Consider the following 13,879-nt stretch of genomic DNA (forward strand, 5'->3'; position numbering starts at 1 on the left):
CATACAGTTCCAACATAGCTTCCCTGCTTTTAAACTCTGTGCCTTCTTAACAACTGTATTCACCTGTCCTGCTACCTTGAGGGATCTGTGTACATGCACACCAAGATCCCCCTGAGCTTTGGCGCTTCCTTGGATCCTGTAGTTCATCATGAATTCCCTTGCCTTGTTTCTCCTGCCCAAGTGCATCACCTCAGACTTATCCGGATTGAATTCCATTTGCCACTAATCAGCCCATCTGTCCAGCCTGTCTACATCCTCCTGTATTCAGAGGCTATCCTCCTCACTATTTACCACTGTACCAATTTTCGTATCATCTGCGGACTTACTGATCAACCCAATGTCCAAATCATTTATATAAACCATAAAGAGCAAGTGCCCCAACACTGATCCCTGCAGGACCCCACTGGACACCGGATTCCAGTCAGAAAAACACCCCTCGACCATCACCCTCTGCTTCCTGCCACTCAGCCAATTCTGGATCCAATTTGCCCAATTTCCTTGGATCCCATCGGCTCTTACCTTCACTATCAGTCTCCCATGTGAGACCTTATGAAAAGCCTTTCTGAAGTTCAAGTAGACTACGCCAAATGCATTGCCCTCACCTACACACCTGGTCGTCTCTTTGAAAAATTCAAGAAAGATACCTTGTACACTTACACTATTGAATATCGACGTGGAAATATATGCACAGCGCGGGTGGAAAGCTCCAGTCCCACAAACGTACAGGTGAGTTTGGTTGTAGAAGTGGAGGACCCTCAAGAAGTTTCCACAGTCCAGCTGCAAAGAAATAAAGATGCCTGATTATATGCTGTTGCTAGTGTCTCCTAACAGTGACACCCTAAAAATGGAGGTAACATCAGAGAAATAATAGTATAAACATTAAAAAAAAGGTTTGTTTTAATGAGCACACATCAGAAATTTACAGTCCCGCCCAAGGTAGGAATCACTCCAGGCGGGAAAATCTGGAGAGCCGGTCAAATATTGATTCATGCATATCCCGTTATGGTCGCTTAATCTCGCAAGAGGGCCGTAACAGGATTTGCACTGCCGAGATTCCGATTTGAGATCATCCCCAGCTGGTAACGTGACCAGTTTTGTGTCCAGAGTGTGGGTAACCTGATTTCCATTAATTTAAATACATTTAAATATAATTAAACAGTTTTACACCGTACCTTCCAGCCCAGTGATGGTCCCCCCTGGCGGCGTGGCGTGACGCTGGCGTGAATCACTATTGGTTTTCCAAAATGGAAACCAGTCATGATGATCGTGAAGGGGGTCCAGAGGTGCCTGGAGGCTCTGGGGTTGAGGGCTGAGTCTGGGGAATTCCCCCTAGCCCCCTGGCAGTGCCGCCTGGCATTGCTCTCTGAGCATTCCATTGGTGTAGGGGGATTTCTCCTTATGTGTGGTAGGGGGTATGCATCGGCAAACCCGTGGGTAGCGGGAGAGGGGGAATGTGCCCCCTGATTCTTCCGTGGTAGGGGTGTCACCGCGAAGCTCGTGTAGGGGGGGGAGCGGGATCATCTCTGGCCATGGGGGAGTGGGATGGAGTTCAGTTCTCTTGTTGATCGGGGCACCCTTTAAAGATGGTGCCGGGGGCTAAATTCTCCCCCAACGGCGGGATGTCCGCCAACTGGCGCCAAAGCTGGCACCAATCAGACGGGCATCGCGCCGGCCCAAAGGTGCGGAAGGCTCCGCATCTTTGGCGGCCTAGCCCCAACATTGAGGGGCCGACGCCGGAGGGATTTCCACCCCGCCAGCTGGTGGAAATGGTGTTTGTTTCCCCGCCAGCTGGCGCGGAAATGCGGCGCATGCGCGGGAGCGTCAGCGGCCGCTGTCAGTTTCCCAGCGCATGCGCGGGAGCGTCAGCGGCCGCTGTCAGTTTCCCGCGCATGCGCAGTGGGGAGAGTCTCTTCCGCCTCCGCCATGGTGGAGGCCGTAGCGGAGGCGGAAGGGAAAGAGTGCCCCCACGGCACAGACCCGCCCGCGGATCGGTGGGCCCCGATCGCGGGCCAGGCCACCGTGGGGGCACCCCCCGGGGTCAGATCGCCCCGCGCCCCCCCCAGGACCCCGGAGCCCGCCCACGCCGCCTGGTTTGATTTACGTCGGCGGGACAGGCAATTCCTGGGCTTGACTTCGGCCCATCCGGGCCGGAGAATCCAGCGGGGGGTCCCGCCAACCGGCGCGGCCCGATTCCCACCCCCGCCCAATCTCCGGGAGCGGAGACTTCGGCGGGGGCGGGGGCGGGATTCACGGCAGCCAACGGCCATTCTCCGACCCGGCGGGGGGTCGGAGAATGACGCCCAGGATCTCTGGCTCTATCAGGCCTCAACCCGCAAAACACACCCACCAGTTTGATTTCTGACAACGCGTTGAAAGATCTGGGCAGAAAATCTGGCTCTGTTTCTAAGATGGAACACGCCGGTTTTCAGTCAGACCTTGACACTTTGCCATTTTATTTGGAAAATTCTACCCATTGACTTTGGGCGGGGATTTCTGATTCAGCCATGGGTGGGACTGGAAAATCCCACACCACAAAGCTGTCAATTCAGGCTGGCTGATTATTCAGAATGAATAATCCATTCTTCTTGAAACTGGATTATGGGATGTCTCCCAGTGCTGTCTGTGAATAAGCTGCTTCGAGTCAATAGAAGCCTGAGCTGAAATGGGACTGGAGCTACGCCATTGAAATATCACTAGAGCTGTGGGGCAGGTATTTCACCAAAACAATGGGTTTTCTGCTCGAGAATCATCACTGTAACACTCTCATGCCCTCTCCCAATTACAGGCTGAAGATTGGCATCGGCGGAGCCTGTCACCTGCCAAGTCTGTCAAACACCATTTAGGGCAAAGGGAAGATGACCTAACCAAAGGCGGGAGAAGAAATATATTTTCTTTCTTTAGGAAAAAAGGGGTCTGAATGGTACGGCAGGTTAGCATACCTCTGTAAACTGTCCAGCTGGAGGGGAGGAAATCTCAGTAACATTCCACGTAAAGATACTGTGTGAAATGGTGATGGGACTATTGTAACTTCCAGACAGTGCAAAACTGCTCCAATTTCAGCAATCCCTTTCTCAATGCCACAGGATGGCTGTTGTGGAAAATGTACAAGGGGGAATTGGTGGGGTAGTTCTTTGGAAGTTGCAGCAGGGTGGAAGGCTCTGCATCTAACTGTACTGCAATACATCTAACCTGTTCATACTCGATCCTGGCACTAGATACTTGAAATGAGATGATGTTCCATACTCCAGAACTAGAACTTCTCAACTTCAGGAACGAAAGAAATCCTTCAAGCAATAAGTGGCTCCTGCTGCCGGCTGATGAAAATCTAGTCTTTCCAGCACAGTTATTGGAATATTCGTGAAGGCCCCGCCTTCTCAACCTTGCTGCTCACCTGAGATGTGGTGATCCTCAGGTCAAATCACCACAAGACAGCTCTCCCCTTCAAAGGGGGTAGCGGCCTATCATCTCGAACTATGGCAAGTTTACCTTCACCTTTATTGGAGTCGGGTTTATTTCATGTATGGTGATTGATTTTCTATTTCAACACAAACCCCATTTGTAAATACTCACATCAGGGTCCTTCCCAGCCATTTTGCATTCATCTATCCTCTCAGATGTAGCTGGCCAGTATAACTGTGGGATAAAAAGACAATATACTTATTAACATATTGGAAGACTGGATATTGCAGTCTGGTAAAGTTGCTACACTAATAATCCGGAAAATGTGAGTTCAACCTCAACCACAGCGGGTTGAACATTTGAATTTAATAGTTAAAAATCCAACAAAATGCTGGAATTGTCGAACTGCTGGAGTGTCATAAAAACTAATGCCCTTCAGTGAAAGAGACAGGTTGTCCTCCTCCAGTCTAATCTATATGTCACGAAAGACCTGCACTAATATGGCTGACTCTTAATTGCCCTCTGAAGTATCCAAATAAGTCACTTGGCATCAAAGCGCAGCAAAGAATTCACTGAGCGAGCACCGGATACATTGAGCGAGCACCGGATACACTGAGGGAGCACCAGATACACGGAGGGAGCACCGGATACACGGAGGGAGCACCGGATACACGGAGGGAGCACCGGATACTCAGAGGGAGCACCGGATACACTGAGGGAGCACCGGATACACCGAGGGAGCACAAGATACACTGAGGGAGCACCGGATACACTGAGCGAGAACCGGATACACTGAGGGAGCACCGGATACACTGAGCGAGCACCGGATACACTGAGGGAGCACCGGATACACGGAGGGAGCACCGGATACACGGAGGGAGCACCGGATACACTGAGGGAGCATCGGATACATTGAGCGAGCATCAGATACACTGAGGGAGCACCAGATACACGGAGGGAGCACCGGATACACGGAGGGAGCACCGGATACACGGAGGGAGCACCGGATACTCAGAGGGAGCACCGGATACACTGAGGGAGCACCGGATACACCGAGGGAGCACAAGATACACTGAGGGAGCACCGGATACACTGAGCGAGAACCGGATACACTGAGGGAGCACCGGATACACTGAGCGAGCACCGGATACACTGAGGGAGCACCGGATACATTGAGCGAGCACCGGCTACACTGAGGGAGCACCGGATACACTGAGGGAGCACCGGATACACTGAGGGAGCACCGGATACACGGAGGGAGCACCGGATACACTGAGGGAGCACCGGATACACGGAGGGAGCACCGGATACACGGAGGGAGCACCGGATACACTGAGGGAGCACCGGATACATTGAGCGAGCACCGGATACACTGAGGGAGCACCGGATACTCAGAGGGAGCACCGGATACACTGAGGGAGCACCGGATACACTGAGGGAGCACCGGATACACCGAGGGAGCACAAGATACACTGAGGGAGCACCGGATACACTGAGCGAGAACCGGATACACTGAGGGAGCACCGGATACACTGAGCGAGCACCGGATACACTGAGGGAGCACCGGATACATTGAGCGAGCACCGGCTACACTGAGGGAGCACCGGATACACTGAGGGAGCACCGGATACACTGAGGGAGCACCGGACACTCAGAGGGAGCACCGGATACACTGAGGGAGCACCGGATACACCGAGGGAGCACAAGATACACTGAGGGAGCACCGGATACACCGAGCGAGAACCGGATACACTGAGGGAGCACCGGATACACTGAGCGAGCACCGGATACACTGAGGGAGCACCGGATACACTGAGTGAGCACCGGATACATTGAGGGAGCACCGGATACACGGAGGGAGCACCGGATACACTGAGGGTGCACCGGATACACTGAGGGAGCACCGGATACACTGAGGGAGCACCGGATACACTGAGCGAGCACCGGATACACTGAGGGAGCACCGGATACACTGAGGGAGCACCGGATACACTGAGGGAGCACCGGATACACTGAGGGTGCGCCGGATACACTGAGGGAGCACCGGATACACTGAGGGTGCACCGGATACACTGAGGGAGCACCGGATACACTGAGGGAGCACCGGATACACTGAGGGTGCACCGGATACACTGAGGGAGCACCAGATACACCGAGGGTGCACCGGATACACTGAGGGAGCACCGGATACACTGAGGGAACACCGGATACACTGAGGGAGCACCGGATACACTGAGGGTGCACCGGATACACCGAGGAAGCACCGGATACACCGAGGGAGCACCGGATACACCGAGGGAGCACCGGATACACCGGGGGAGCACCGGATACACTGAGGGAGCACCGGATACACTGAGGGAGCACCGGATACAATGAGGGTGCACCGGATACACTGAGGGAGCACCGGATACACTGAGGGAGCACCGGATACACTGAGGCAGCACCGGATACATTGAGGGTGCACCGGATACACGGAGGGAGCACCGGACACACGGAGGGAGCACCGGATACACCAAGGGAGCACCGGATACACCGAGGGAGCACCGGATACACCGAGGGTGCACCGGATACACCGGGGGAGCACCGGATACACCGGGGGAGCACCGGATACACCGAGGGAGCACCGGATACACTGAGGGAGCACCAGATACACTGAGGGAGCACCGGATACACTGAGGGTGCACCGGATACACGGAGGGAGCACCGGATACTCTGAGGGAGTACCGGATACACTGAGGGAGCACCGGATACACTGAGGGTGCACCGGATACACTGAGGGCGCACAGGATACACTGAGGGCGCACCGGATACACTGAGGGAGCACCGGATACACTGAGGGAGCACCGGATACACTGAGGGTGCACCGGATACACTGAGGGAGCACCGGATACACTGAGGGTGCACCGGATACTCTGAGGGAGCACCGGATACACTGAGGGTGCACCGGATACACTGAGGGAGCACCGGATACACTGAGGGAGCACCGGATACACTGAGGGAGCACCGGATACTCTGAGGGAGCACCAGATACACTGAGGGAGCACCGGATACACTGTGGGTGCACCGGATACACTGAGGGTGCACCGGATATTCTGAGGGAGCACCGGATACACTGAGGGAGCACAGGATACACTGAGGGTGCACCGGATACACTGAGGGAGCACCGGATACACTGAGGGAGCACCGGATACACTGAGGGAGCACCGGATACACTGAGGGTGCACCGGATACTCTGAGGGAGCACCGGATACACTGAGGGAGCACCGGATACACTGAGGGTGCACCGGATACACTGAGGGAGCACCGGATACACTGAGGGAGCACCGGATACACTGAGGGAGCACCGGATACACCGAGGGAGCACCGGATACACTGAAGGAGCACCGGATACTCTGAGGGAGCACCGGATACACTGAGGGAGCACCAAATACACTGAGCGAGCACCGCATACACTACGGGGGTGGGGGGCACTGTATACATTACAGGGATGGGTCACCAAATACACTATGGGAACACCTTCACTACATGGACAAAAGCTCCTTAAAAAAACAGCCCTCGACTATTCTCTCAGGGGAACAAATGATGGACAATAAATGCTCACCTTGCCAGCGATGCCCACACCCTGAAAATCAATAATAAAGGTGTTATTTCCGATTTGACAAATTATGTTTCCGAAGTATGGTGAGAACTCTGCTAATGCCTTATAAAGTTGGCCCTACTCTGTATCTGATTGGCGGCAGTGCCGTCGCTGACTCTGCTTCCATTGACAAGATCAGCTGGTGCTGGAACAGCTGATCCATCAACCGCTCTGCCATACCACAAACCACCTCTGAGAGAAGCAGACACGAATGCTGCTCGGGACCAGTGACTACCTCACGACCCACAGAGGTGAAAATTAATGGTAGCAGATGCCACTGATACCAGTGCCTATGAAACCATTATATAGCTGTAGGGTCATTTTGGCCTCGGGAGTGTCATGTGATACTCAATTCAGATACCGGTTTTTAACCAGCCCTTGCCATGTCTGACCTGGGTGCACTTGGCGACACCCTGCTGGCAATCACTATTATCCCTCACCTCCTTAGGAGCAAAGTCAATAGCACCCATCTGTCTCATTGCATCTGCCAAAAAAAATCAACAATCCATTTAGTCTACCCACAGTATCAACGCTCTTTGAATTCATTTATTTTGTTCTTGCACGGAGCAGAACCATAAAACGCGCAGGTATTTAATCAGATCAAACCAATAGAGATAGTGATGTTGTTGGAAGCTGGAATGTCTGGAATGAGTGGGGCTGGCGATTAAGATTTTGTTGAGTTGAGGTTTAGCAGCACGAATATATTCCCCCGCTGAGAGTTCAGGGAGTATGTCAACAACCCCTATCCAGCATCGCCATTCACACAACTGCCTGTTCCTGGGGGAGAAACTGGTTTGTATTACAAGTTGCGAATTACATTTGGGGAGCCACCAGATTGTGAATTAGTGCATGGATTTTAACCTTTGCTGTCGGGCAGTAACAGGTTACAGGGAGTTACAGGTCAGCTGCTGTATACGCCACTGATGCGTTGGGTGTTCTGGATCACTAACAGGTCACCAACACTGGAAGTGGTGCAACTCTTATTTTATGATAAGGTTAACTAAATTAACATACTTGAACTGTGGGTAAATGCAATAACAGCTTTAACTGTTGACCCTTGCCTAGTCCTAACCAGGTGATGCACTCAGCACATGGTGAATGTCTGTGTTGCAGGCTGTGAGCTTTGTGCTCCGAGCTGGCTGCTACTCTCCTGTCCCCTGTCTTTATAGTGCGTGTGCTCTCACTGGTGATTGGCTGCGGTGTTATGTATGCTGATTGGTCCCACTGCATGTCCATCAGTGTGTGTGTGTGTCTGCACCATAATATACTGGTGTATATTGTGACACCCCCCCTTTTATATAAAGAACATGTGCCTGTGTGACAATAAATATCGTGTAGTGAATGTACCAGACTATGTGTGTGCGTGTTATTTACATGACTCTGTCCATGAGGCTAATCTATTTACACGGGAAGGTGCCTGGTGCAGAGAAATAGGGGGCGCGATTCTCCGCTCCCGCGCCGGTTGGGAGAATCGCCTGGGTCGCCAAATTTTCCCGCGACGCTGGTCCAACGCCCTCCCACGATTCTCCCAAGCAGCGAGAACGGCCCCGTCGAGTTCCGCGCGGCGCAGGCCGGAGAATCGCCCGAGACACCAAAAATGGCGATTCTCCAGCACCCCTGCTATTCTCAGGCCCGGATGGGCCGTGCGGCCAGCCGAAAACGGCAGGTTCCCCCCGGCGCCGTCCACACCTGGGGCGAAATTCTCCGGAAACGGCGCGCTGTCCGCCGACTGGCGCCCAAAACGGCGCAAATCAGTCGGGAATCGCGCCGCCCCAAAGGTGCGGAATGCTCCGCATCTTTGGGGGCCGAGCCCCAACCTTAAGGGGCTCGGCCCGCGCCGGATGAATTTCCGCCCCGTCAGTGGGCGGAAAAGGCCTTTGGTGCCCCGCCAGCTGGCGCGGAAATGACATCCCCGGGCGGCGCATGCGCGGGAGCATCAGCGGCCGCTGACGGCATTCCTGTGCATGCACAGTGGAGGGAGTCTCTTCCGCCTCCGCCATGGTGGAGACCGTGGCGAAGGCAGAAGGGAAAGAGTGCCCCCACGGCACAGGCCCGCCCGCAGATCGGTGGGTCCCGATTGCGGGCCAGGCCACCGTGGGGGCACCCCCCGGGGCCAGATTGCCCGACGCCCTCCCCAGGACCCCGGAGCCCGCCCGCGCCACCTTTTCCCGCCGGTAAGGTACGTGGTTTAATTTACGCCGGCGGGACAGGCATTTTAGCGGCAGGACTTCGGCCCATCCGGGTCGGAGAATCGCGGAGGGGGGGCCCGCCAACCGGCGCGGCGCGATTCCCGCGCCCGCCGAATCTCCGATGGTGGAGAATTCGGCAACCGGCGGGGGCGGAATTCACGCCAGCCCCCGCCGATTCTCCGACCCAGCGGGGGGTTGGAGAATCTCGTCCCTGGTCGCTGCCGGCGGGAACAGCGCAGGAACGCTGGGGGGGGGGGGGGGGGCGGCCTGCGGGGGGTGGGGGGGGGGAGGGGGATCCTGCACCGTGGGGGGCCTCAAATGGGGTGTGGCCCGCGATCGGTGCCCACCGATCGTCGGGCCGTCCTCTCTGAAGGAGGACCTTCTTTCTTCCGCAGCCCCGCAAGATCCGTCTGACATCTTCTTGCGGGGCGGACTCGGAGGGGACGGCAAACACGCATGCGCGGGTGACGCCAGTTATGCGGCGCCGGCAGCATCATGTATGTGGTGCCGCCTTGACGCAGCGCCAAGGTCTGGCTCGGGCAAATGACGCGGCGCCGCTCCTCGCCCATTATCGGGCCCTGAATCGGTCGGGATAGGGGCCGTTTCACGTCGTCGTGAACCTCGACGGCGTTCACAACGGCACGAACACTCTGCCTCCATTTCGGAGAATCCCGCCTCAAGGGTGGGTCAGGAGCCACCGGCTGAGGAACGGGCTGGGCCACGGCAGAGTGAGGAGGATGCAGAGTATTCGGAATCTCCACATAGTCCAGGTTGGGGTCAACAGGAGGGCGTGGCACCGGTGGAGGATCACGTAGCGAGCGTGGAACGCGACGAAGGGCACGCCGATTGCGGCGGCGAATGGAACCATCTGGCAGACGAACCAGGAACGAGCAGTGAGACACCTGCCGAAGAATCACAGCAGTTGCAGACCACCCACCCTCCGGAAGATGGATGCGGACGTTGTCATCCGGCGCCAGAGCAGGGAGATCAGTCGCCCGAGTGTCATGCGCCGCCTTGTGTTGTGCACGAGACTGTTGCATCCGCTGAAGGACCGGAACGTGGTCGAGGTCTGGGACGTGAATGGACGGCACCGTGGTCCTGAGTGTGCGACCCATGAGCAGCTGGGCTGGCGACAGGCCCGTGGAGAGTGGGGACGAACGATGGGCCAGCAAGGCAAGGTAGAAGTCGGATCCTGCATCTGCAGCCTTGCAGAGGAGCCGTTTGACGATGTGGACGCCCTTTTCCGCTTTCCCATTGGATTGGGGGTGCATGGGGACTGGATGTCACATGCACAAAGTTGTACCTGCTGGCAAAGTTGGACCATTCCTGGTTCGCGAAGCAGGGGCCATTGTCCGACATCACAGTGAGTGGGATGCCGTGATGAGCAAAGGTCTCCTTGCAGGCACAGATGACCGCCGATGATGTGATGTCGTGCAGGCGTACGACCTCTGGGTAGTTTGAAAAATAGTCTACAATCAGAACATAGTCCCTGCCGAGCACATGGAACAGGTCAACGCCTACTTAGACCAAGGGGACGTGACCAGCTCATGGGGCTGTAGGGTCTCACGTGGTTGGGCCGGCTGGAACCGCTGACAGGTGGGGCAGTTGAGCACTGTGTTAGCGATGTCCTCATTGATGCCGGGCCAGTACACAGCCTCTCGGGCCCTCCGTCGGCACTTCTCCACACCAAGATGGCCCTCGTGTAGCTGTTCCAAAACGAGCTGGCGCATGCTGTGCAGGATCACGATGCGGTCCAGCTTCAGGAGGACACCATCGACTACTGCCAGATCGCCTCTGATATTGTAGAACTGTGGTCATTGGCCCTTGAGCCACCCGTCCGTCATGTGGCGCATGACACGTTGTAGTAGGGGGTCAGCCACAGTTTCGCGGCGAATGTGGATAAGGCGTTCATCCGTGGCCGGCAGATTAGAGGCCGTGAAGGCCACATGGGCGTCAACCTGGCAGACGAACCCCTCTGGGTCACACGGGGTGTTGACTGCCCTGGACAGAGCGTCGGCTATGATCAGGTCCTTGCTCGGGGTGTATAGGAGCTGGAAATCGTACCACCGGAGTTTAAGCAGAATGCGCTGGAGGCGAGGGGTCATATCATTCAGGTCTTTTTGTATAATGTTGACCAGCGGGCGATGGTCAGTCTCGACAGTGAATTGGGGGAGGCCGTACACGTAATCATGAAATTTGTCGACCACAGTCAACAGGCCCAGGCACTCCTTTTCGATCTGCGCGTAGCGCTGTTCCGTGAGGGTGTTCTCCATACTTCAGGATGCCGGAATGCTGATTAGTTGCAGGTGGGTCTCAGAAGTGCTAGTATGCAACCACTCCTTGTACCATGATGTGTTGGGTGTTCTGGATCACAAACAGGTCACCAACACTGGAAGTGGTGCAACTCTATTTTATTATAAGGTTAACTATATTAACATACTTGAACTGTGTGTAAATGCAATACCAGCTTTAACTGTTGACCTTGCCTAGTCCTAACCAGGTGATGCACTCAGCACATGGTGAATGTCTGTGTTGCAGGCTGTGAGCTCTGTGCTCCGAGCTGGCTGCTACTAGAATGAGCGGGAACTCTCCTGTCCCCTGTCTTTATAGTGTGTGTGCTCTCACTGGTGATTGGCTGCGGTGTTGTGACTGCTGATTGGTCCCACTGCATGTCCATCAGTGTGTGTGTGTGTGTGTGTCTGCACCATAAAATACATGTGTATATTATGACAGCCACGACCAGTGACTAGCTTAAAAAACAAGTAAGCAATGGGCAGGGCATGTAATGAATGGGTAGCTGATCGTCAATGCTGTGCTTAACATCTGGCAGTAAAGGCTCAACCCACACACAACATGGATTAACCCATCGATGATGTGATTCATTGTTTTGAAACCTCACTCAAACTCAGCACCACCAAACCCAGCCTACTGTATTTGTAAACAATAGGCACAGCAAAGGTCACTCAGTCTGGCTGGCGGTAGACTTTGACCATTGAGAGGACCTGACACCTGATAAATCAGCTCAAGCACAAAGAGCAGGGTTTGATCACCATGTCCCTGGCAGGCTGCGCAAAGGAAGCAGGGATCTCATGGCAGATCGCTGGTTCTAGGCCGGTGCAATATTGGGCAGCCCTGAGGTTCACTCTGCCAGAGGATAAGGTGGGGAGGGACCGCGGTCATATCAAATGATAGGGTTCTCGGTCCGAAGCTGCCCCAGTTATTTTTATGTGGATCGGAAAGGCATTCTTGTTCCTTCTGGTCCCACAAATCTGATTTAAAGCTTACTGTTTTGGAGCCTCTTCAGCATAAAACTGATTACAAATCACTACCTGGGGAGGACACCATTTTGATTATTAAAAGGATCAACCATCCAAAACAGGGATGCACAGAAGCCACCCACCAGTAGGTGCCTTCAAAGATGACAGAGACCTTATAGATATTGAGAACAAGCACTTAGCCTATTGACCCCATGTTGAGGTCGAGAGCACTTCACAAACTCTTACTTGATCAAATTAAAATTAACTCCATGGTGTCCTGAATGCAATCAATCTTTACCTGGCTATTGTGTACATCTATCTCCAAATGTCTTTGCTCCATTTCAGAGATTATCATAACAGGCATATTATGCGCCATTTGAAAATATAGCAACAGTTCCAAGGTTTCTGGGTTGAGGGGTGGCCGGTAATCCAATGTAACAGAAATACATTTCTGGTTTTTGGGGATTCGGAAAGGATTTTCTACCCAAGAGCGATTTTTAAAAATGTTACAGTATTCTTAATGAAAGAAAACATATCCTGTCATGATATTCAAACACACACATCATGATGGACACACTAACAGGCAAATCAGAGTACACAACACCACAACCAATCACAGACAAGAACACCAACCACATAAAAAGCACGAGCACGACACCTGGAGGTCAGGAGGTCTGGGGAGAAGGGAACAGAAAGAGCTGATGAAACACCACAAGCAGGGAGCCCCCCACGTGCAGAGTGCAAAGACCAAGTTGTAAATAGTGAGTTTAAATAAAGAAGTGTTGTACCATATGCAACTGTGTTGGCTCATCTGTGTGTCAGAACACCCAACACCACATGGTACAGGAGTGGATCGATACCTGCCTACCAACCTGCCATTCTGGACATGGACCACACCGGCAAACCGCAGCCGATGCAAGTCACGGGGAACCTAGGCACCAACTGGAAGCTCTACAGGCAGCGATTTGACCTGTACATCCGTGCCACCGAAAAACAGAATGCCTCGGATGATTCGAAGATTGCAATGCTCCTCTTCTACGCAGGCCCCCACCCGAACGATGTCTTTAATTCACTGGTGTTCGAAGAAGGCGAAAACCAGGCCAAATATGACACGGTCATCCTCAAACTGGACCAGCACTTTCAAACTGAAGTAAACGAAACTTTTGAAAGATACATCTTTCAGCAACGCCTGCAAGGTAAGGAGGAGCTTTTTCAACCCTTTTTGACGCACCTCCGGATTCTAGCGCAGTCCTGCGGTTACGGCACCACTACAGAGTCCATGATCAGGGACCAGATTGTTTTTGGCGTTGCCTCTAGTGGCCTACGCCAGCAGCTTCTTAAAATAAAGAGCCTCACCTTAGCGTCTGCTGTGGAAGCCTGTGTCCTCCATGAAAATG

At 54.0% G+C, this 13,879-nt stretch overlaps 1 protein-coding gene across 1 annotated transcript in view; it reads right to left on the reverse strand.

Annotated features, from left to right (window-relative positions):
• sema3h (sema domain, immunoglobulin domain (Ig), short basic domain, secreted, (semaphorin) 3H) overlaps positions 1-13,879 on the reverse strand; it is a 282,277-nt gene that overhangs the window by 159,940 nt on the left and 108,458 nt on the right. Inside the window, exons 3-4 of the mRNA XM_072472149.1 lie at positions 3,571-3,633; positions 658-777 (exon numbers count right to left, since the gene is read on the reverse strand). Coding sequence (XP_072328250.1) covers positions 658-777; positions 3,571-3,633 — 183 coding nt within the window. The remainder of the gene's footprint in view (positions 1-657; positions 778-3,570; positions 3,634-13,879) is intronic.

Source organism: Scyliorhinus torazame, chromosome 13 (assembly GCF_047496885.1).
Source record: "Scyliorhinus torazame isolate Kashiwa2021f chromosome 13, sScyTor2.1, whole genome shotgun sequence".
Classification (NCBI taxonomy): domain Eukaryota; kingdom Metazoa; phylum Chordata; class Chondrichthyes; order Carcharhiniformes; family Scyliorhinidae; genus Scyliorhinus; species Scyliorhinus torazame.